The sequence below is a fragment of the Psammomys obesus genome, unplaced genomic scaffold (assembly GCF_907164565.1).
Source record: "Psammomys obesus unplaced genomic scaffold, mPsaObe1.curated_primary_1811, whole genome shotgun sequence".
NCBI lineage: Eukaryota > Metazoa > Chordata > Mammalia > Rodentia > Muridae > Psammomys > Psammomys obesus.
The window spans coordinates 4,901,047-4,925,365 of record NW_026586550.1 but is presented as its reverse complement, the minus strand read 5'-3'; the positions used below and the strand labels follow the sequence as shown (position 1 = coordinate 4,925,365).

Genomic DNA, 24,319 nt, shown 5'->3' with positions numbered 1-24,319 from the left:
TGAACACTTAGTGAAAAGATGCTGCTGAAGAGGCTAATTTATTATTAGCACTTAAACTGTTATTCTCAGGGTGGTTTGCTGAAACAAGAACAGTATCTTAAGCACTGTTATATCAGGAAGAACGAACTGTGTTGTTTGTTTTGTTTTGGTTTTTCCCTTTGGAAGGAGTCTCTTTATGTAGGTTAGGTTGCCCTTGAACTTTTGAACCTCCTGAGGGCTGGGATTTCTAGTTTGTACCACTCACTATTCCCAGTATGAATTTAAGGCTAGACTTTTCTAGTGCACACCCATCTTCGGAGTAAAATATTAGAAACTGAGTTTTCTTTCTAGTACCAGTGCCTGGCACAGTGGTGGGCACTCATGATTTGTTGACCTGAGGATTGACTCCCCCAAAGTTAGGGTGAAGGATAGTAAAGGATTTGTGTGGCTAGGTAGGGGCTGGAATAGGCCAGCTGCTGCAGGCTTGTGTTCATGGTTGTGTTCATGGTTGACAGCCTTGGCAGAGTACACTACTGAATCATTGTATCTGCTTTTTGTCAAAAATGAAAAGTGAATCATTAAAGTGGATTCAAGGAAAGCAAAGCCATGGGAAAAATGGGGAAAAAGGAGTAGAGAGAAAAATGACTAAGAACCAAGGAAGGTTTGCTGTAACTGAGCTCACCTGGTCAGAGTGCTTGTGTGCCGTTGTAGATGATTGCATACACATGTACCTTCCCTGCTTATGTGAGGAAGGCACAGCATTGAAAGGTGGCATATTTTGGTGACTGCTGGGTCACTTAGTCTGCATGGCGTGTCTGGAGTCCTTTCTTCTTCTTCGACCCTAACTCTTTCAACATATGAATGCCTGAGACCCAGAGGGTTTAGATAGCTTGCCTTGGTCACATCAGTCACTTCATGTTTCAGAAGTGAACCCTCATCAGCAGGCTTCACTGTGAGGTATGCCGATCTTCTCATGATTATTTCAGCAAATGGGAAAAATGTCTTATGAGATATGCTACAGAAAAAAAATTCAGTAGAAGGACTCAGTGACATATAAGGTTTCTTATGACTTAAAATTCTGTCAGTTTAGATTCAATTTCATGGATTTTCTGGGACAGTTTTTTTCTTTGTCTATCTCTCTGTCTCTCTCTCCCCCTTCCTTTTTTTTTTTTTTCCTTCAACACAGATCTCTAAAAGCATCGTGCTGTATATTCCATTTGAAGCCGCAGTTAGCATTGCTTCTGAGAGCTTTATGGTGTCGTATGAAAACTGAATGTTTGAGTGCTTTTTTATCAGATAATAGCCATAGTTTTAGTTGCATATGAAGTAGTAGCTTGGTGAAATAAGATTGCACCTCCTCACTGAACCAAAAGCTTAAGCAAGCATCTTGTCGCAGGGACCCTCATTTTCCTGCTGTCAAACTGACTGATATTTTAATTTTTCTGCCCTGTAGAAAACTTCAGTCTCTTATCCAATAGATAAATGAGTGAACCCTCAGGAAATGCAGCAGAATGTTTCTGTTTGCCAATGCAATAAATGCAGAAGCTAATAAATGTCTTTTTCCATCAGGAGGAGGCGTGTAATGAGTAAATGATGAGAAAAAAGAATTTGGGGAAACAAATGATCAATCCCATCTAAGATGACAAACAATTTCTTAATAACTTGGCTGCTAGTTGGAAGGGGCTTTCACTAGGCAAGTAGAATGCCTGTTGAAATTTAACCTAGCACAAAACCATTTACACCTCCCTGCTGATGGATTTGGTCTGGGTACATTTGGGTCAGCCTGAGCAATAAACCGAGATTCAAGCACAGCCTCGTTATTGCACACTTGCTTTGCTCTGAGATTTCCACAAATGTGTGCTAGGAAAAGAAATCATTTTAGGGCCTAATTCACATTGCTTACCCCAGATTCCATTCATAGTCTATATTTATCTTTTTAATAAAGACCCTACTTCAAAGGTACAGATCCAGTCTCTGCTTTGAGAGATTTTTTCAGGTAGAACCCCCTCCTCGTGGGGCTTGTGAGCTATCAAGGGCTTGTCACCCTCAGCTTCTCCCTAAGTCCCTGGTGTCTGCTTTTGTGGGGACTGACAATGCAGCAGGCTTTGTCCCTTGTGGATGGATGCATTCTTGCTTACAAGCCTTGCTTGAAAGGTCTTGGATCCACAGTCAGCATAATGCATAGTGTAATTAAGATGTAGTAAATGAGACAGGCCTTGGAAGGAGCGTTGCAGCCCACATGGAATATGTGAGAGAATAACTTCATGCCAGAATGAAAGATCATTTGACGAGATGCATTTTGTTATCACCCTTTTATGGGCTCTTTCTAAGAACATTTTTCTGAAGTCATATGGAAAAGATTGGCTACCAAATCCCCGCCATTTTCAAGGACAGATTTTCATGAATATTTCTAGACTATCAATCTTGTTTATTGTGTCCTCCATAATTATCTTTCCTTCTCTGTCCTTCCCACCCTCTATCCTTTCTTTATCTTCCTTTCTTTATAGTGACCACCCTCTTTTCTTTTTTTGGTCTTTTAAACTTTTTTAAGAGGTAGGACATAGTCTGCTATATTCAATACCACACGAATGAATCCATGTCTACAATGGAAAGTCACACTGTTAGGTAAGGGTCAGGTTTGGGATCCTCATTCCGGAAAATGCTAATGAGCCATCCAGTGGAAGCTGGACAGAGGTGACACCACAGGGCCCTTAATGTTCTTGGAAGCATATAAAATGCACTGTGGAGCTTCCAGATCCTGCACAGTGCTTTCTGAGGGAGAGCCATTATCTCTGAAAGCTAAGACTTTTCAATGTGCCTCTATTCACATGCATATTTCTATGCCGTGTCTTTCAAAAGGCCTTTCCTTTGAAATACAAAAAGATAAACACATCTTTGAAATGGATAGGTGATCTCTTTACCACTTTGGAAATCTTTCTCCATTTCATATCTGTGATTTTTAACCCTTAAATTAGGACTGATTTTTCTATTCACCTGTGTAATTTAATACATATTGATAAGTATGGGAAAAAAAAACGTGATAGTTATTATTAACATCTGGATTTGTGCTTGCATTCATGAGAGCAAATTAAAACTTGGTAGACCATCTTCCTTGGGTCATTTGGTTGGATGTTAGATCTAATTTTTGTGACTGTTTTTGTCACAAAATCTCTATAGCTAAAAGTATGAATTTTGGTTCTCTCTGGCTTACTATTGCTCTGAATTGATGGAACTACAAGTCATGAATACAGCCTTGTAGCCTTGGTCCTGGAGTATTAGGACCTGAACTGATTTTGTTCATTTCTATGAGACATCAAGTATTTAACCTTGGCTAAGCTTAAACATGCTAATCCTGGCAGAGAAAAATGAAGAAAGCATTCGCTGACCATGTTTCCTTATTGCTGAGATTTTTATCATGAAGTCAAGTGACAGAATAGTGAAGGTGGATTTGAGCCCAAATCTTGTCATGGTTCATGGTAGATTTGACTCTGTATTCATACATAAAGGAGAAATTGTCAGTGTCCCATTCTTGGGATTTTTCATTTGATTGTTAAATTCCAGGAGGTTGTAAGCATTGGCATTTTGTAACTACTTAAAAAAAAAAAAAGTGTCTCTTCCAGCACTACTGCTAATTTACACAGCAGAAGTTGAGTGTCTGTAAGTATTTGAGCAAATGAAGAATGAACATTGACCCACTTAACAGGTGGCAGAGCAATTTCAGAAACACCGGGAATAACTAAAGTCGTTCATAATCTTTATGTTATCCACCTCTGAAGGTGACACAGATAACTTTGCAGGCATGTGATGAGGTTGTCATTAAAGATCTGTGTGCCTTGCTGTGTCTTCATCACGGAGCAGCCCCTCATTAATTTACATCTTATAACTCCACTGGGGTCAGTTTGCATTTTCTCTTATTTCCTAAGAAGGAAGTACAGTGATGCTCCCCCTTTAGGAGACCTGCTTATTTGATGTAGTGTTGGAAAGGTATTAATTCTAAGCAAATGAGATTTCAGTTGATTGCAAGGTACTGCCCAACTGTTATGTCTGTGTTTTCAGGAAATTCTCCATAAGTGGAATCTCTGGATCAGAATGAACTGTTGATACAGGCTTCTCTAGATCACTTCTGTCTCATGTTGTTAAAAACATCTGATAGAGTCACACAGTGTGAAGTCAGTGGGTCACAGTGAGCTTTGCCTAGCTTCTCCACTCTCCTTGTCAGTCTTCCATCCCTAACACAGAGATCCTCTTCAGCTTCCCTGATTCCCTTGGCTTTCCCTTTTCTCCACCTGTTTGCCATGTCTTCTAGAAAGCTACTTGTCAATAAGAGTGGCCAGTGTAGTCACATGTGGCTTCTCAGTCTAGATTCTAGGCAAATGAGCTCAGAGATCTTCCAATCTTTCTTCAAGATCTCATGTTTTCCTGTGGTCAGTGCCATCGTGTTTTCAGTTGTTCGAAAGGATGTTATAAAGCCAAGGAGTACTGGGTTAGGTGACAACGTTTGCTAGTTCCCAGGGCATTTGCATAAATGGCACTCTTGAAGACTAGCTGGACTGTAAAAATTGGAAGTTAGTTATATTTGTGGTATTATTAGCTAATTGTTTACACCTTTCAACTGACCAGCCTTTCTGGATGTTATCAACCTTCTATGCACTTCTCTTGTCCTGGCTGATATTTGCCCATCTGCAAAAGTTCTCACAATGTCTTAAGTAAGTTCACAATTTTGTGTTAGGCCATTTTTATACCTATTCTCAGCTGTAAGTTGGACAGCTCTTTTACTAAGAATTATGATTTGAGGCTGTCGAAACCCTGTTTCAGGTTGGCTCCATCTGCAAAGGCTTATACCAGTACTTGTACTGAAGCAACACAGGAGAGTCCATTTGTTAGACTTACTGAGTTCCTGTTCACAGGGGTTAAGAAGAGACCAGCTAGGGTCTGTGGTGAGATGTGCTGGCAGTACCGCTGTGACAGCTTCTTTATGAAGCCATCCGGTGTGTATGGTTAAATGTGCAGGTAGTATTGCCTTGTTGAACACTTCCCAAGGAAGACCTGTGACCTCAAGGTGCCTGCTGGGTCACAGAGCCCTCGAGAGAATGTGATATGCCTATGCTGGCAGCACACAGTTATTTAAGAGTTACTCTCCAGGTCTCGCAATACATACTGGTAAATTCTTTTGATAACCCTTCTGATAACTGTGAAATTGCTTTGGCTCACCCTTGTAGAGAAACAGTGAGATACATAACCACAGCAAGAGCAGAAAGGTCTCAGGTGTGTGATTTCCAAGTCTGAAAGGTGAGTGGAAACGAGCGATACTGTTTCTCACAAGGAGAGCAACAAGCAGAACATATGAAATACTTTTACTGGAATCATGGAAATTGTGACCAATTTCTTGGTACTAAGATTTATTTTTTTTATTTTTTTATTTATTTGTATGCATCATGTCAGGGTACACATATCATGACAGAGGTCATAGGATAGCGTTCAGGAGTTGGTTCTCTCCTTTCCCAGGGCCTTTGTGATTGAATTCATGTTGTCAGTGTTGGTGGCTTGTGTGTTTAGCCATCATTTACTGGCTTACCCTGTTCTACTCAGACAACTTTCTTGCATAGTAAGAGTTCCAGAATAGTGCTTTCTGACAATGAATACAATATGATTTTTCTTATAAAAATTTTATAGACTCATGCTAATACCTTGTTATAGATAGCTACTAAGTTAGAATGAAAACTTTATCTTCAAAGGGTTAACACTGTTGCTTTCAGAATCTTAGTCTACTCATGTGCGTTTTTGTGCGCTCGTGTGTGTGTGTGTGTTTGTGTGCACGTGTGCATGCTGTACATGTGTCTGCTTTATGACTTCTGTTTTCTTTCCTCTTAGTCCTCATTTCACAAGGCAAGTAGATCTCTCTTACTGCTAAAGAGATCAGAACAAAAGTTTTATGAAAGAAAAATCAGAGGTACTTCTTGAATTGTTGCACTGGAAACAAATAAAATTATAGCTAAGCCAGGAACTGAACATGAAGGGTTATGTACCAGAAAAATACAGGGCTTTCAGGCCTCATCACACCAAAGGCTTCTGAGTAGTTGAGGCTTCCCTTTAGTGATCCTGTAGCCCAGTAATGCTTCACTAATTATGCATGTACTGGATTTTTAAATTTATGTCTCTCAACCACATTTTGCCATGAACTCTGTGAAAGTGGGGCTATATCACTGTGGTGTTTCAAATTCCTCGCATCATGTCTGGCACAGACTTTCAGTGCTTGTAGAACCAGCAAAAGAAAATATAGTTGACTGTCTCAATTGGGGTTTTTATTGCTGCCATGAAACATTATGACTAAATAGCAAGTTGGGGAGGAAAGGGTATTCAGCCTACACTTCCCCAGTACTGTCCATCATCAAAGAAGTCAGGACAGAACTCAAGCAGGGCTGGAAACTGAAGGCAGAAGCTGATACAGAGGCCATGGAAGGGTGCTGCTCACTGGCTTGCTCAGCCTGCTTTTCTATAGATCCATGACCACTGCCCCAGGGGTGGAAAATGTCTTAAAGCTGGGTCTTAGGGAAGCATATTTTCCATTGAGGTTCTCTCTTTTCTGATAACTCTAGCCTGTGTCAAGCTGACATAAGACTAACCCGCATGGTGACAATTGAATCTTCTTGTCACAGTTGTCTGTTTGCCCAGATGAAGAAACTGAGGTATGGGGTAATTTAGCTGAGGTTATCCTTGGGTACTGCCAAGGCTGTCAGTAAATCTAGGATTACTGTTTTAATTAGAAAACATATTTAAGGACAACAAAGCAGGAGGCTCTAATTAACAAAGTTTCTAAAATTCCTGGAATAAAATTAGAAATACTAGAAAAAGCCCAAATATTTTGGTTACTTCTGCGAATAACAGTAAAGATAGACTCAGAAGGTAATTACAAAAGCAGTTTATTAATTTTACCAAGGTACCCCAGAGACAGTGAGACTTTCGTGAAACGTGGCTTTTTTAAGCTGGTAAGATTGAATGCTAGGTTTAAACATAGCAACAATTTTCTTTTTTAATTCTCCTTGTTTTTTGCTGGGAAGGGAGAGAGGCAGAAGTGGGGTGATAGGTAGAAGCAAGGTTGCTTCCAGGAGAAAGTACCTCATGAGTGTCGTCCCATGTTCTAGTGAAGCTATTCATGGGGTGTATGAAAGCAAACATCTTGGGGCTTAGCAAGATTAGTTTTTAATCTTGATTAGTTTGACTTCATATTCTATGGTTTCAGTCGGGGAAAAGTGTGTTTTTCATTTATTTAATGTACATCTAGATTTGAGGTGTCCACAGGCTGAAATGTCGTCTTAGTGTCCTGAGGGCCCTGCACCTGTGTGTCTACTCCTGCTTACTAACGGTTTCCTCAAAAGGTAGGTTTGCAGTCCAAGACGAGTGCTGAGGCACTTAACCCTCAAGTCTACCTTGGAAACTAAAGAATGGAGTTTGGGAGAAAAGAAGAGGTCTGAACAGGTTGTCTGCCAGCTGAGGCCAGTTCTCTTTAAAAGCAGCTTGGCTGCAAGTACAACGCGACAGTCCTGTCTGGTGTGGCAGGCTTGGAAGTTTAGTTTGGATGACCTCATTTCCAGCTTGAAACCAGCTTGAAGGAGGAAGGAGGAATCTTGGGATAAGACACTGGTAGCCCACCCCCACCCCACCCCCGTTTTTACTCTATATAATATTTTAAAACCGATAGAAAGTGCTAAATTTGTCATTAGTTTCTAATCATCAGTGGCATGGATTTGAAGTGAATAGGACTGAAAAAACCTAAGGTATACTTAGGATTTTCACAAATGTTTATTAATGGAAATTTATCAGTAATCAGAATAAATGCCTAGCCTTCTGATTTTGTGCATATACAAGACAAAGTTAAGTCAATCTCACTGTTCAGATTGGCACAGCTATAATAACCTAGTGGAGATTCAAGCTCTTTGTATTGTCTAGGGATCCAAGCATGGCTGGAGGGAGGGTGGAAAGGTCAAGAGCTCCATCTACTGCAAGGAAAACCAGGCCCTCTGCTGACAACTGGACTGCATAGGGCCTCATAGGATCACACCTCACTTTAATATCAAAGTGAGACTCATAGCTCATAGCTCATAGCTCAGCCCATTCCAGGGCACCTTTCAGAAATAGGATACTGAATCTGATACACCCTGAATTTGAACCCATGTTGGCCTTAACTACATTGTTGAAGTATCTGTTTTCTATGTCCCCTAGATAGCTGTGTTGTGAGCAGTGGTACAAGGGGAGCAAGATAAAAGGAAATTATCAGGAGACTGGAATCAAAGCTGAGGGTTTCAAAGGTCTATAAAAAGGTTCTTTAAGATTCTAGGCCCCTTTCCTTGTGAAGAATTTCAGATTCCTTTCACCATTCTTCTGTCAGCCCACAGAGTATAAGGTGCACCACAAGGGACTTAGCCCAGCATTAATGCCAATGGCTGTCCCTGGAGAAATGGTAAAAATCTCTAGATAAACTGGACCAGAAGTATACCTCTCAAATTCCTGTGGTAAAGGTGTAGTAGTTCTGCCAAGTCAGCCCCTTGGTTCTGTGCAATTGAAAGATAAACTGTGAAATCTGCTGTGGATGCCTGCAGCCTGATTGTGACTGATCCCCCACTAGCTGGGGTGTTTTCACACTTGCTCTCCAGATGGTGGCACTCTTCTGGGAGGCTGTGGAACCTTTTGGACATGGAATTATAGATGGTAGATAGAGTGCTGTAAGGTTGAGACAAGATGGTTATAACCATTCCTGCCTGACATCTCTGCTTCCTGATCACCCTGAGAAAAAAGCGCCATGCTGTAAGTTGTAGCCATGGCAGATGAAGCCCCATTGCCATACCTTCCCTGCCCTGAGTCTCTGAGCTAAGATATGCCCCTTGCTCCTAACTTACTTCATCAGGTACCATCTCAGTTTTGAAGAGTCACCAGTGCAGAGTTAGTGGCCGGGGCTTTGTGGCTGGAATCGTGTCTGAGCTGTAGTTGATGCAGCTTTACATCAACATCAGTTTCCTAAGTGCTGATTTTGCCTTGGGGATTCATACCTACCAACATCTGACTGATGAGGTCTTACAGTGAAAACTATAAGTAAGCTTCTCAACAGCATGTGTGTTTTAACTGTCCCTACTGTGTGGACACCCAGACCTTTGTTTGAATTGGCTAGCCATTCAAGTGATGCTTGTATCTAAGGAGGTATAGGCCAGAAAAGACTCATGGTTAAGGGTAATTGCTCAGCGCACCTGCTGAACTAACTCCTTTCATTCCTTGCTATTAGCTGACAGTCCATGAGCAGACACTGAAGAGCAGAGCTATTCTTTGGAAAGTAGTTTTAGCTTACTACAATTAGTTATACCTTGGCCATGATGTGTTACATAATGTTGTAAATGAAACATCGAGAGCTAATTAACCAGTTTTTGGTCTGACCTTTTTGGTGTGTTCATTTCGTATTCTATGGGTTGCATCACCAGTGCTAACAGAGAGTGGAACCAGACTTGAGAAAGCACTGCCAGGATGCTGCATGTGCCCACCTTCCCTTCTGATCTCATTTCAAAACTGAAAACATGGTTCAAGATGTAGAGTAGTTTGTGTGTCTGTATGTTCGTTAACGTGTACTTTTAGAGTGGAGCCTCTCCAATTGCACACTCAGACGCTACTATGGCTGGTTTCCTTTTCTTTCCTAGGTATCAGGTGGGTAAACACTTCCATGTTCCTGCTGCCACCACCTAGTATTTTAAGAGAGACTGGAAAGGAACATTGAAATGGCCACATGTAAAGTCAGCCTGCTGCTTTGTGCAGTCGCCAGAGCTCTCTGGCAGCTTTGATAAATGGGTTCAGTGAAATCCATTACAGGTTCCTCCTCTTCTCTTTACTCTAGAAGCTAGAGCACAACAACAACAAAAAATTCCTCAGTTCCTTAGCTTTTCTCCAGCTAGGGTTGTGCATGGTTAAAATGATGGCCAAAACTGTGTAAGTGGGAATTTATTAATTTCACCTGTTTCCCCCTCGTCCCCTTCCTTCTCCCTTCCTTCTTCCTGACAACATGGTCAGAAAACCTGAGTGCAGTAGCCGTCTTCCATCCCTGAAAAAAGCTAAGTGCCAAAGGAGGCTAGCAAGGCTAGGAATAAAGGAAAAGACTCAGTTAGCTGATTATATACTTAGACGAGGACAGCAGCCCTGAGTTTCAGAATCCAGACATGGGCAAACATCTTTTCTCACTTAAGGTGTTGCTTGCCTCTTCAACTCTTGACTCTGCCCTTAATGGAATTGAACACAGGCTTAACCTCTTTAGAAGCATTGTAGGGGACATGGTAGGTGCAGTCTTTGACCTCGTAGCATTTCGTTTACATTAGAGATTAGGGATTTATGAGACCTGTTTCTGTCTTACTGTTTTTTGAATAAGAATAAAAATTGAAGTACAGTGCAGATTTAAAGGATGTCAGTGTGACATTGTGTCAGTATGAAGTTGTAGGTGCTGGGTAGATGACTTGGCAGTTAAGAAGCTCTAGTGTTCTTGCAGAGGACTTGAGTTGGGTTCCTAGTTAGGAACCTCACAAATGCCTGTAACTCCAGTCCCAGGTTATACAATACTCTCTGGTCTCTGCTGGAACTTGTGTTTTGTGCACACTCCTACATGCCACGCACACGCCTACAGGCTGTGTGTGCATGTGCATGCGCACACGTACAGTCACACACACATACTTTAAAATACCTTTAAATGTAAATAAAACTATTTGATCTTATATTTAAAATTCAAAGTAAGGGTTGGAGAGATGGCTCAGTAGTTAAGAGTACTGGATGCTCTTCCACAGGAACTAGGTTCAGTTTCCAGTACCCTTCATAGCCACTCACAAGTGTTAAAACTTCTGTTCCAAAGTTTCCAACTCCTGTTTCTAGCCTTCATGGAAACCACGAATGAATGTGGTATACAGATATGGATACAGGCAAAAGGCTCATACACATAAAATAAAAATATTTAAAATTCAGTGTAATGCCCTGCTTTATTTTTTATTTTTTATTAATTACAGTTTATTTACTTTGTATCCCACCTATAGCTCCCCTTCTCCCCTCCCAATCCCACACTCTCTTCCCCTTCTCCCCCATGTCCCTCCCCTAGTCCACTGATAGGGGAGGTCTTCCTCCCCTTCCTTTTGATCCTAGTCTATCAGGTCTCCTCAGGACTGGCTGCATTGTCATCTTCTGTGGCCTGGTAAGGCTGTTCCCCCCAGAGCAGGCCAATCAGTTCATGTCAGAGACAGCCCTTGTTCCTCTTACTAGGAAACCCACTTGGATACTGAGCTGCCATGGGCTACATCTGTGTAGGGGTTCTAGGTTATCTCCATAAATGGTCCTTGGTTGAAGTATCAATCTCAGAAAAGGCCCCTGGGCCCAGATTTTTTGGTTCTGTTGCTCTCCTTGTGGAGCTCCTGTCTTTTCCAGGTCTTACTATTTCCCACTTCTTTCATAAGATTCCCTGCACTCTCCGCACTTATTAAAGAATAATACTCTCAGGCATCAACTTTGGAATCATTTTTTAACATTACCAACTTCTCTTTCCTTAACATCTGAATATTAGTTTAAACCCATAAGAAGAGAGAAGTTGCACTTTTAAAGTATTGGTGAATTTTCTTTAAACTAGCATTTCTCATAGACCATTCCATGGGATTTTGCTTATAAATACAGCATTTCTTAGAGATTTATAATCACAGTAAAAATTAACACCAGGAGGAGTTCTCACTTTAAAGTACTTGGCTATTTAATGAGTTAATTGCATTTTGTTGGTGGTAAGCTGAAGAGATGTTAGGGAGAGGTGAGAGTGTGTGTGTGTGTGTGTGTGTGTGTGTGCGCGCGCGCGTGCGCGCGCATGTATGTGGTGAGTGTGCACATGTGTGTTTTGAAGCAAGGTCTTACCTTGTAGCCTAGGCATTTTTTTGAACTCAAGGTCCTCTCTACAGCTTCTTGAGGACTGTCATTACAGTCATGGGTGACCACAATACATTTCCTTTTTTTCCTGGGCTAGTTAGTAACCTAGCTATCCACATTCCCACACTGCCCAGGCCTTGTCATCGTACTGGCCTTTCACCGTATGATGTGGCAGAGGAGTATAAGCCTCCTTGACGGGGTAGCACCTGCTTCACTAGGAAATACTTCTGTCCTTACAGGATTCTGATTGGGGGCTGTCTTGGGTACCTTACAGAGCATTTCTCATGGACTCTCTTATTCCCCACTGACACATCTTACTGGATAGTTGTCATCCTGTCCCTGTTTTATAGGTGTGATGTACCTATTCACGTTAAGTGATTTGATCTGTTCCTTGAGGAACTGGGGGAAACATTCATGATCAAAATGAAGCATATTTTTAAAATTATATAGAGAGGAGCCTTTTCCCACTCAGTTTGCTCCTTGTTTTGCCAGTAATTGGTCCTCAGTTCCTTGGTTGGGAAAATGTTTTAATATAGAAAATAAAAATGCCTATTTTTATTTTCAGAGGACAATGATGTCTTGTCCTCTGGGTCATGTGACAGAAGCATATGCCAAATATAGAGACTTAACATTGTTGTTTTGGAGACAGTTCACCTTGGAGGAACACGGTTTGCTTAATAGAGATGGGCAAGGCCATATATGGTTTTTGATGGTGCTAAAACATCACAAAGATTCTACTCTAAATTTATGAAGTCTGTTTTCTAAAAAAAAAAAAAAAAAAAAAAGATCTTGGTTCAAAACATTTTATGCTTGTATCAATGAAAATTTTATCTAGAAAAAAATTAATAAGTCAAACATGTAATACTTTATTTACATCATATTTACCTGCCCCAAATCTAAACCACAAGCAGGGAAATCATGTTAAGAATTCTTCTTGTGTCTGAGAGCTCAGGAGACTACATGGAGTGAGTTTGTTTAGAGACTGCATTTAATTTTAGTCCTCCCGGTGCTCTTAGACATGGGCTTATTTCTCACAGAGCAGTAGCTTTCCATGGAAAGAACACTTTGGAAGGGCATGGGCATCTTTCATTTCTGGTTCTTTTTGTAAAGTCTGTTAAATCTTATATTTAAGAAGTGATGAGCTTTACTATGACTTTTTGTGTATGCATATTATATGCTTCGATCATAATAACTAAAGGATGCATTGTGCATATGATCCTTGCCAGAGGCCATGCTAATCTCCTCTGTATCTTCCAGTTTTACCAGAAGGAAGTTCTTGATTCTCTTTGAATCTTCCTGGCCTCCCCCTACAAAATGAACACTTGGTGTGTCAACAGATTTTGAGGGAATATGTACATACTTTTTTTTTTTAGAAACAAGGAATATAGATATTATTTATTTGAATCAAATTTCAACATTGTGAAATGATTGGGTAAAAATTATTTAGGTATTTTTCTGCTGCAGATTTTCAGATTAACCAAAGAACTTTGGCATTATAGAACAAGACATTAAAATATGAATAACCTAGATGCTATCAAGTATAGTGTAGTACTTTCTCAAGACACAAACTCCCAGAGCAGATGTTCTCAGAACTACTCTACTTCTATTTCTTGTTGATATGGGGTGAGAACAGTGTGTTGCTGCTAGGCATTGGGAAGCTAGAATTCGTGGAGTAGTCTGGGGTTCAACCAGTCCTCTGCGGACATTATCAGTTTTAAAATTTAAAATAAAATGTAAAGAAAGGGCTGACTTGGAATACATTTTTAAAGATGACTACTGTATTGAAAGATGGTAAGTGGTGCCGCAGTTCTTTAAGAACACTGATTAATTTTCACTACATATTGTTCTAGCAGCTGTAGCTGTACTTCTAGGGAATGTTCAGAAAAACTTGTTAAAATTGTATCTTTCTCATTGTGGTGGTCTGAATGAGGATGGCCTCTGTGGGCTCATATATTTGAATGCTTGGTTCCCTGTTGGTGGGATGGTCTTGGGGGGGGGGGTGTCACTGAGGGCTAGCTTTGAGGTTTCAACAGCCCAGGGCATTTCCAGCTCATATTCATGTTAGTATTTAGTTATATTCTCCTTCCCACCCCTCCTCCTGCCTCGTGCTTGTGAGTTAGATGTAATGTAACTCTCAGCACCATGCTTGCTTATATGCTCATGCTCCTCACCATTGTGGTCATGGACTCTACCACTTTCTTTTTTTTACCATGATTACCAAATGAAATACTTTGTTTTATAAGTTTCCCTGGTCATGCTGTTCATGGGAATAGAAAAGTAATTTAAGACACTTACCCCAGCCTCTGTGGTTCAAGCGTTGTAATTCACTGTGTTCCACAAGTGACTCTGAAGCAGCACGTCCACAGGTCTTTTGTTCTAGGGACTCCTAGGATAGTGGGGAAAGAGTTGGGGTTCCTTCTGAAAACCCTCTACCTAGAGCTGAGGTAGCTTTTGCGGGATGTCTGAAACCATCCACTGCGTCACCATTTTCTGCCTACAGTCTCCAGCAATGGTCAGCTCCTTTTCAGCTTGGCAGATAGCCTCTGGCAGTAGGAGGGGAGTCTCCTGCTGTCCATTGCAGTCTGAGCTCACTGGTTACTAGTAGCTGAAGAAGGAAGCATTGTAGGTCTATCCCACTCCAGCTCTCGCAATCCTCCTTTCCCTCTTCCTTTTGCCTCCCATTTTATATTCCACAGTCACTCTGTGGGGAATCTGTTCTTTCCTGAGAACAGCTGCAAACTCTTTAGAGATTATTCTTTTAAAAGTCTTTTACTTTAATCTGCTACATGTTTTCTACTATTGATTTTTTAAAAAAAGAACTGAAGCTTGTCATACCACTGGGCTGTAGATATGCAATAATGTCATTTAAAACTACATGCATCAGCAGAATACGCTCGTCACAGTTGCAGACTAACTAGACCTGGCAGTGTATACAGAAAACAATGGACGATGGCCTGGAGAGATGGTTCAGCAGTACTGGCAGCTATTCCAGAAGACCCAGGTTCAAGTCCCACCACCTACATGGCAGCTCACACTGTCTGTAACTGCAGTTCCAAGGAATCTGACACCCTCACACATTGGTGTGTACACCAATGTAAATATAAAGAAAACTTAAAAATAAAAAAAAAAAAAAAGAAAGAAGTCAGTGGACAAAAGTCTCCAGGCATCTTGTGCAAGTGATGAATTACAAAACATCACACAGTAACTTTGCTATGGAAAAGCCCTGCAGACAGAGAAGGGCAGGATGGTTCTGTGGGACTTTCCCCCCGTTATAATGGGCTCAAATCTATACAGAGAGAAGGACAGGTTGGTTCTATGGGACTCAGGCTGGTCAGGAAGAAATATCAGATAAGCCCTACCATGAGGTATATACAGATATCTAACCACTGTCCTTCAGAAATGCCAAGCTTAAGTAGATAAGCAAAACCAAAGGAACTGCCATAGACCAGAGGAAACTCAGTTGTAACAATGAAATGCTACGCCGGATCCAAGGTCAGCTCCTAAAACAGAGAAGGAGCACACCTGGGGAAATACTAGTATAGTCTAGAGTTTAGGGACTGGGGAGGCAGCTCAATTGGTAAAATGCTGTCATAGTTTGGACCTCCAGCACCTACATGCCCACTGTTCTATAATTAGAGTACTGGGGAGTCAATGAGAGACCTTGCCTCAAAAAAGTATAATGTCATATTGGAGAAAATTCCCACCATCAATCTCTGGGCCTCTGCAGGAGCATACCTGCATATACACAAACACACACAAAGCCCAGAGTGTAGTTAAAACTGTGACTGCAAGCCTGTTTACAAGTGTGGTGGGATTGTAAAGTTCTACTCGTGCTCTGAGTGAAGCTGAATGAGATGTGAGCACCTGCTATTTTCTGCCCTTTAAGTGACTCTAATTTTGCAGCGAAATAAATAAATAGGTAGGTAGGTAAGTAGGGAGGAAGGAAGGATAAATATGTAGGAAAAACAGATTTGTTTAGTAAATGCCTATAGTGGCTTATTTTGTAAGATTAAAATTCCACTCGGCCTGTACCTCTTCCTCAAACATACTTTTATGCTCTAGCAAATTATACCATTTATTGTTAATTTGCCTCTTCGGGTAGAACAAAGCAGTGCAGTTTTTGTGTATGTGTGAAACACAAACAAGTCTAGCTACATACGCACAGCTCACACCTTAAAGGAGTAGAGCAGAGCCCACACCTTTGTGTCTCCTGCTTTCTGGCATCCTGCCTTTCTGTCCCCTTCTTGCCACCAGCACAAAACTGCTTCCAGTCGAAGAATAATCAACAGTTTATTTTGCATTTTTCCAAAACACATAATTACATTCTACTATGTAGCTTCAACTTTTCTCCATATATGTATGCATGTTTTTTTTTTAATCCTCTGTTGTGTACATTTCCATCAGAGCACCCCAGTATTCATCCTTTCTCCCATTGCAGATATAGTGAGGATTTGGGGTTTGGTTTTTAGTGAGTAGTGGATATTTCATATATCTTCTCTGAGGCCAGAGTAGATCTTTTGAGCTTTAGTAACAGCATCAATACTTATTCTGTTGCCTTCCATTAGAATTGCTTTTCTTTAATATTAGATTCAAAATTTTTCAAGGGTCTAATTCCTGAGTGAACATTATTGGCCTAATAAGGATCTAGTGTTGATTGAGTAAGTAAATATTTTAATTAATTAAATACTACCTATATATCTTGAGTATACTTAAGTATTTATGTAGTGTTGCCACCCTAGTATTTTTGTTATTAGAAAGATCTATGCAGTATAGGCAGCTGGTCACTGAGGTGGAAGTTTGGAGCCAAACTGAAACCTACAGCTTTAAAGTGAGGAATCGCTAGTAAGCTTGGCAGCAACCGTAGGCACAGCTGCTCTGTGTTCATCAAAGTAGAAGTTGTGACCGGAATTGTTTTCCTTTCCTTTGGCATCACAGAGGGAACAGAAGTTCACTGATTTGTACTGTAGTAAAATTCTCACTTCTGCATATTATTCTCATTAGAACACTGTACTATTTTTGATCATTTAGGATTTGTTCCCAAAATGGAAGTATCCATGTTAGTCACCCCCAACCCAGTATTTTATTCAGATGTTTCTCATACTCTACAAAATATTCACCAGGTTTTACAACCCGCTTGCCTGTCTTACCTGATTTCTTCAGCAGCTTGGTTCCATATAAGTAGCGTTAATTATCATCAGTATTTTACAGGCTACTAATACTGCAGAGGAAGCTGAAAGACTGACTCAGGGTCACAGAAAACCAGAACTTTCAGCATAGTCCTATCCAGATGTTAAAGTTTTAACACTTATCATAAAGAAACATATTACTGACGATGTTATTGTGTCTCCAGTATCAGTGACATAATGCCCACTTGACAGCTAGTAACTGTTCTGATGCTGTTAGTGACAGACTGGTAGCTGCTTTTGTTGCTCTCTCTGTTTTTTAACAAAATTACCCAGGAAAAGCTTGAGACAAACAGTGCAGTAGAAGACAAGGAAATCCTTTAAGTGAAGCATATGGAGAGGTGTGACCAGCTTAAAGCTACAGTATCCAAGAAGACAAATTGCTTTTTGATAGCTTTGAGCCTACTGATGAATTAACACCTCTCCACATACAGAGTGTAGCTGATCACTCAGATTGCACTTTTTAAGCTGCAGAGGCAGTGCACTTAGGGTACTGTCTTCATGTCAGAAATGCACTTTTGTGCTTGAAAATGATAAAAAATTACAATCGATCCCTACAACTGTTCTGTTCATCTTTATTGATCAGGTGCAAGAAAGATAAATCGTAGCCCAAATAAGATTATAGTAAATGTTAGCATCGTAGAGGACTGGAGGTTGATATAGAGCCATTCATCATCTCAAATGGTGACCTGTTCATGGCTCCAGCCACCCTAGTCTGCTGTCTAATCACATACCTATTGATTTTATCTGCATCTTAGAAACCTGGATGTGACTGTCATTGGGCGACCCGGATTGTTAAATGCAAAGGGGTCACCAGTGTGAGGAGGCTTTCATTTTCATTTTCTTACCAACCAACAATGATTTATTAAAAAATAAGCTACCCAGGCTGTGGGTGTGAAACCCGAGTGATTAGGGAGTGAAAGCACACAATAGGACCCTGTATTGTGTTGCATCCTTCTCACTGCCCAGTCCTTTTCAGTATGCTCCATTGAATCTGAGCGCTCATGGGTCATTTATGCCAACCCCTCTGGTAAGATTGCTTTCAGAGCAGCAAGCAGCTAGTCAGAATGGATGGATTTTAGTCCCGCTATGCTGGGAAAGGCATTGGTTTGCTATTGCACCTTGCCTGGTATTGTTCCTATCAAATAGGACAGCCTTTTTTATGCTAAGATTATTAAGTCTGCCTTTTGTTTTTAAATGTTGTTACAAATGTTGAGGTTCTATTACTCATGTGAAAGTGAAAGAACAAACTATCTGTTTTATCAGTCGCCTTGTCTCTCTCTCTCTCTGTCTCTGTCTCTGTCTTCCCTGTCCTCCAAACAAGGGTCTGGAACTTGCCATATAGACCAGGCTTGCTCAGAACTAACTTTCCCCTCTGCCTCCTGAGTGCTGAGATTAAAAGCATGTACCTTCATGCTTGGCTAACATTCATACAGAACACAAAATATTATGTATCACTGTGAATGTGTGTAAATTTTGTTTTTTGAGCTTAAGAATCTTTTGATTTTCTAGTCTTAGGTAACCACATAAGATAGTTCTAAGACATCCTTCAAAAATATGTTAGAAGTTTTCTCAGAAGGCTCAAATAATGATGAATTAATAGTATGATCATCTGTATACACATATATTTATGTACCAATGTCAGTACTGCCATTTAAATTAGTGCCTGTCCAGCTATTTAAGTACTTTTTAAGTATTTAAGTACTATTTAAACCATTTAAAAAAGAAATTCCCTTACTTCTGCTGTGCCTGCAAGCAACAAGGTCGCTTCTATTTTTTAAAATTGTAAATCTTCAGAACATTTTGTCTTTTTGCATAGTGAAAACATTGTCAACTTTGTCCACAGAGCTCAGAGTTCTACAAAGTCACCACCGAGGAGTATCAGAAAGCTGCTGAAGAGGTAGAAGCCAAGTTCAAGTAAGTTCTTCACCCTGTGCTGGCCTGTCCTCCGATGAGAGCTCATTTGAGTTGCTTTCTGCATCAGACTTGCCCTTGTGATGCTTGGGCTGGGGATTGCTTGGAAGTGTTTCTGGGTGGTTGGGATGTAGCCATGTTGTCTGCTTTTTTGAAACATTTGATTAAAGATTGTTGCTGCTTAACCCATTCTATGAACTAAGTAGAAAATGAAGGAAATGGTAAGAGAATTTTCACTTGGAATAATAGCTAGCATAGAGTGGCCTTAATTATGGAGGTTGTAGTAGATACCACCTTTCTTAATTGGAACACAGAAAACATTCACTTTTATGTAGTAAAATGGTGGGCAGGACCAAATTTGGATATCTTCTTTTTTTACAGTTAATCTATTTTTATTTCTTCACAAGTACCTTAAACACATTCAAATCATAGACTGTATCTTGCCCTTCATTATGAAGGTGATGTTAAATTGCTATATCTGTTACCTTGTGATATCTAAGTGAATATTCTGTAATTGATGGATCAAAATACCCATGACCCCAGCCTTATTCATTCTTCTTTACCACCAGTTCTCATATTAGGTAAGAAGATATTTTACCCCTGCTAGTAACACATGTACAAATTAGTGAAGAAAAAAGGATGTTGTGACAGATTTAGTTTAAAGATTACATTTAGCTCTGACCTTATTCCTTGCACATTGTTTATAGGTGTTTAATAAAATGACTAAATCTTAAGGTAGAATTATTAGTTTCTCCTTCGGTGTGGTTTGTATGGTAATGGATATTTGTGTTACTTTAACGTTGATTAAAATTAGATTTTTTTTTTTAAAGATCATTTGAAGTATATTTAAATAGATGGAAACTTTCTATCTTTCTTAGTGAAAAAATGAAGGTGGAGGGGTTGGGAAGATGGAAGAAATCTCTAAGACTGAGGCACAATTCAACCAATCAGTCATTGTCTCATTTATTTTTTTGAAGACAGAGTCTTGTGTGGCCCAGGCTACTCTCAGACTTTTATGATAGCAGGACTTAAATTCCCAGGTCTTTTGTCTCCTACCACACAAGTGCTGCAGTCACAGATACGTGCCACAGGTCTCATTCTTAGAGAGGAAGAGACTTTAGGTAAAGGGCTAGGGACATACATTTGGTAGAGCATTTGCCTATTATGAACAAGGACCCTGATTCTATCCCTGAGACCACATTAAACAACCTCAACCTGAGATATATAAGATACTGTTTCCAAAACAAATTTAGGGAAAAGGTTGGGTGTTGAACTAATACTGAAAAGTAGTGCTGTAGTTACACTTTTTTTTGGGAGCGGGGGGCTGGGGGACTATTGTAGTTGTTTATCTTTGCTCTTGATAAGAGTCAAGAACAAAAGGTTCTAAAACCTTTTGTTTTCATACTTTGGGAGCCTTTTACTTGGCATTCTGGATATTTCTTCATTATAGAATAATCACTATTAAATAACTTAAGTTTAAGTGAAACTGATGCAGACTAAATGATCTGTAGAGTCTTCATAAAGGATATATCATTTGTCTGTGACATGAAAAAAGTATTGAGGAGGTGGAAGAGGAAGATGTCCGGAAGGAAAATATTCCTGTTTTGTTAGTGGGTGACAACGTTAGTGAAGATCAATGGCTTGACTCAAGAGATTATTAGCACAAGATAGAGCTGCAGAGGTCACAGGTCGCCATCTGCCAGGCTGAGGTTGTGTCTTCATTTAGTAAGAATTCAATGGGAGGGGTTTGAGCCCAAGAGTGCCTTAACTTCAGTGTGTTGTAGGAATAGATAGCTAATGGCAGGTGTGAGGCTTGGTTGGACATATAAGAAACAAGAATCAAAAGTACCAAGTGGGAGTCCTCAGCAGTTAAAAGAAGACTCATGCAAAATGCTTGCTAAGATTGGATGTGAATTAATAACTGTCTAATGGATTAAGCTACAGGCTTTAATGAATGATGACACCACTCATTATTCGGGGTTAGATTCTTCTGAAGCCTCTCGCCATGGCCTGCAAATGACCACTTTCTTCCTGTGTGTCTTCACTTTGTACACATCTTCTAATCTCTAGAACCTACCTTTTTTCTTCCTTCCTTCCTCCCTCCCTCCCTCCCTCCCTTCCTTCCTTCCTTCCTTCCTCCTTCTCTCTCTCTCTCTCTCTCTCTCTCTCTCTCTCTCTCTCTCTTTTTGTGGAAACTGGTTCAAGCTTTGTAGATCTTCCTGTCTCTGCCTCCCAAGTGCATACTAGGATTAAAGATGTGCCATCAGCACCATCCCTCAGTCACCCCTTTACATACTCTAAATGCAGTCACATTTCAGTGTAACAGGCATTAGGGTTTTAGTATATAAATTGTAAGTTAAGAATGACAGTTGAATTCTTCATTCTTTGGATAGACGAGGCAAAAGAACCAAGATTGTGAGTTTAGCAGATTAGAAAACTGGTATGCTGATTCTTCTAGAAGGAAATGTCTGGTTTGGGATGAGAAAAATCACTCTTGAGGTACTCCACTGAGCAATCCTGCCATGTATTCCAGATTTGACTACTGGAAAATAAGAATGAGAGAACCATGGTCAAAACACTCATGTGGTATTTTGATGGCTTCTACAAGAAAATGTGGACCTGCTCAAACTTAGTTATGAACAGAACTCCAGTAGCATCATTCTCTTACCATCTGACATAATATCATTTATAAGATCCAGTTGGTGACTAAGGCTTTGCCTTTGCCATAGGCAAGTTCAGATTTGCATCAAGCTCCTTGAGAGATAACCTCTAAATCCTTGGAACCTCTCTCATAGTAGAAACTTTTATTTATGTCAGGCTCCCCAGCTCATATGGTATGGGGTGATAGGACACCAAAGACTGAATCAAGAGACCTCAGTGAGACTGTGCACTAAAGCATGGGTATGCTCCCCTGGCTAGCAGCGTTGTGAGTAGATGGTCACATGTCATTGGCCAGGTGACTGACCCTGCGGGCAGTATCAGCTCTGCATTTGGATCTCTCCAGACTGCCTAGACATCTCCTTTGGCTAATTTTTTTTTTACCATTTCCCAGCAATGAAGAACCTTAACCTACCTTGATTTACAGTGAATTCTCTGAGACTTTTTAGTGAATTCTCTCTTTTAAGGCAGTTTGGGAGCCTTCCAGTACTTTTTGTTTTGTCAGCAGGGTAGTCTGTGAAGTCCCTTCAGACTATATCATTTCCCCAAATCCAGTGCCAACAAATGTGCAGGTTTCATTCACACTCTATGAAGAGGCTTTAGGATTCATACTGTAGAGAGAAGCTCTTACTGTACCTGTATCATTTTCTGCTGAGCTGAGCATCCCCAAGTGCCCTATTTTGATTTGCATTGTGACTATGAGAGGGGATTTCTGTCTTCAAAGACTAAAAATTACTTAGAAGAGTCCAGTGTCCCATTAGAAGACTGACCATCTTAAAATGTCATGGCCCTCCATCTGTTCCAAAGCAATGTACTATATTTTACTACATAACAGCCATCTTGTCTGGCCCAGTGATTCTGGCTGCTTCCTGTCCACACACCTGTTTAGCTTCTGTGAGGTTCTCTTTGAAGGTTCTGACCATCTTGAACCTGAACTCAACAGTCTTACTTAAGCCATGAACACAGAAGAACATTTAGTGAGTTCTGTTTGCTAGAGGAGATTGACTGAGATGCACCTTGATTGACTGCAGGAAATGGATACTATTTACATTGCTATTTTAAGGGTAATTTTATATGGGTAAAATGGGGCTCACATGAAGGCAGCAAAAAAAAAAAATAAATAAATAAAGTGAAGTGGCACATGACTAATACCTTCATGTCAGCTCCTTCTGCCAAGACATTCCAGGGCCAGTTAAAAATACTGGCTTATGATTCGGTCTGTCAACTAGAATTTGCACAGTAAACTATTTGGGCACATGAGAATTAGTGGGGTTTCTGTGTTCCTACCTCACCTATGTGGCATTCATCTCTAGAAGCTGCGGTGTGGCCCAGCCCTGTTGTGTTCTATATGTTTGTGAGGAGGGCAGGTGGCCTTACTGGAGTGGGATCTATGCTACATCACAAAAGAAAAGATCAGCTTTTCTTTTTTGTTGTTTTTAAAACAAAGTTTTATTACATTTTGAGTGGAATATTAAAAATCTCAAACATTCTGATCCACATTTAAGCAATATTGATATATCAGGACTTATTGAAATGAGCATGTTCTTTGTCCCAGTGATTCTACTTCTGAGGATTGTTTCTTTTCTTTTTTTTTTAATATTAGTTACAGTTTATTAACTTTGAATCCCAGCTGTATCCTGCTCCCTCATTCCCTCCAATCCCACCATCCCTCCCACATCTCCTCCCTGCTCCTCTCCAAGTCCACTGATAGGGGAGGTCCTCCTCCTCTTCCATCTGACCTTAGCTTATCAGGTTTCTTCAGGACTGGCTGAAAAGTCCTCCTCTGTGGCCTAGCAAGGCTGCTACTCCCTCGGGGGGTGGGAGGGGTGTCAAAGAGCCCGCCATTGAGTTCATGTCAGAAATAGTCCCTGTTCCCCTTACTAGGGTACCCACTTGGATACTGAGCTACCATGGGCTACATCTGAGCAGAGGTTCTAGGTTATATCCATGAATGATCCTTGGTTGGAGAAACAGTCTCAGAAAAGACCCCTGTGCCTTGTGGTCCTTGTGGAGTTCCTGTCCTCTCCAGGTCATATTAACTCCCCATTTTTTCTTATGATTCCCTGCACTCTGCAGAAGGTTTGGTTGTGAGTCTTAGTATCTGCTTTGATACACTGCTAGGTAGAATCTTTCAGAGGCCTCTGTGGTAGGCTCTTGTCCTGTTACTTGTTTTCTCCTACATCCAATGTCCATCCCATTTGTCTTTCTAAGTGAGGATTGATCTAAACATACTGAAATCTATACACCTAAAGAAGATAAACAAAAAAGACCAGCTTTTCAAATGAAGATCCTTTCAAAAATCCAGACACTGTTGTAATGAGCTTCATCCCTAAGATATTGTAAATGTTATTGCCACTATTCTGTTGAGAATTACAGAATTTAAGAACAGTTCATACTATTTAATTTTTTTCTTTGGCTACTTTTCTCCATAATAGCTTTAAATCTCTAGCTATGAAACATAAATCAGGAGTCAGCAAGATAGCTCAACAAGTATAGGCACTTGCCACCAAGCCTCTTAACACAAATTCAATTCCTGGAAGTCTCATGGTGCAAGAAGAGATTTTACTGCTGCACATTTATTATAGTGGGCAGTCGCTTACTGCCTGCAGTGTAGAGCAACTTAAGATGCTAACTGTGGCCCCGTGGTGCATTCTGTGACTGAGTGT

At 40.4% G+C, this 24,319-nt stretch overlaps 1 protein-coding gene across 2 annotated transcripts in view; it reads left to right on the top strand.

The window, feature by feature from the left end:
- Positions 1-24,319, top strand: part of Chchd3 (coiled-coil-helix-coiled-coil-helix domain containing 3) — a 260,092-nt gene that overhangs the window by 183,542 nt on the left and 52,231 nt on the right. For both annotated transcript variants that reach the window (XM_055602161.1, XM_055602160.1), the window contains one exon: positions 18,928-18,998. In XM_055602161.1, the coding sequence (XP_055458136.1) occupies positions 18,928-18,998 (71 nt within the window). The remainder of the gene's footprint in view (positions 1-18,927; positions 18,999-24,319) is intronic.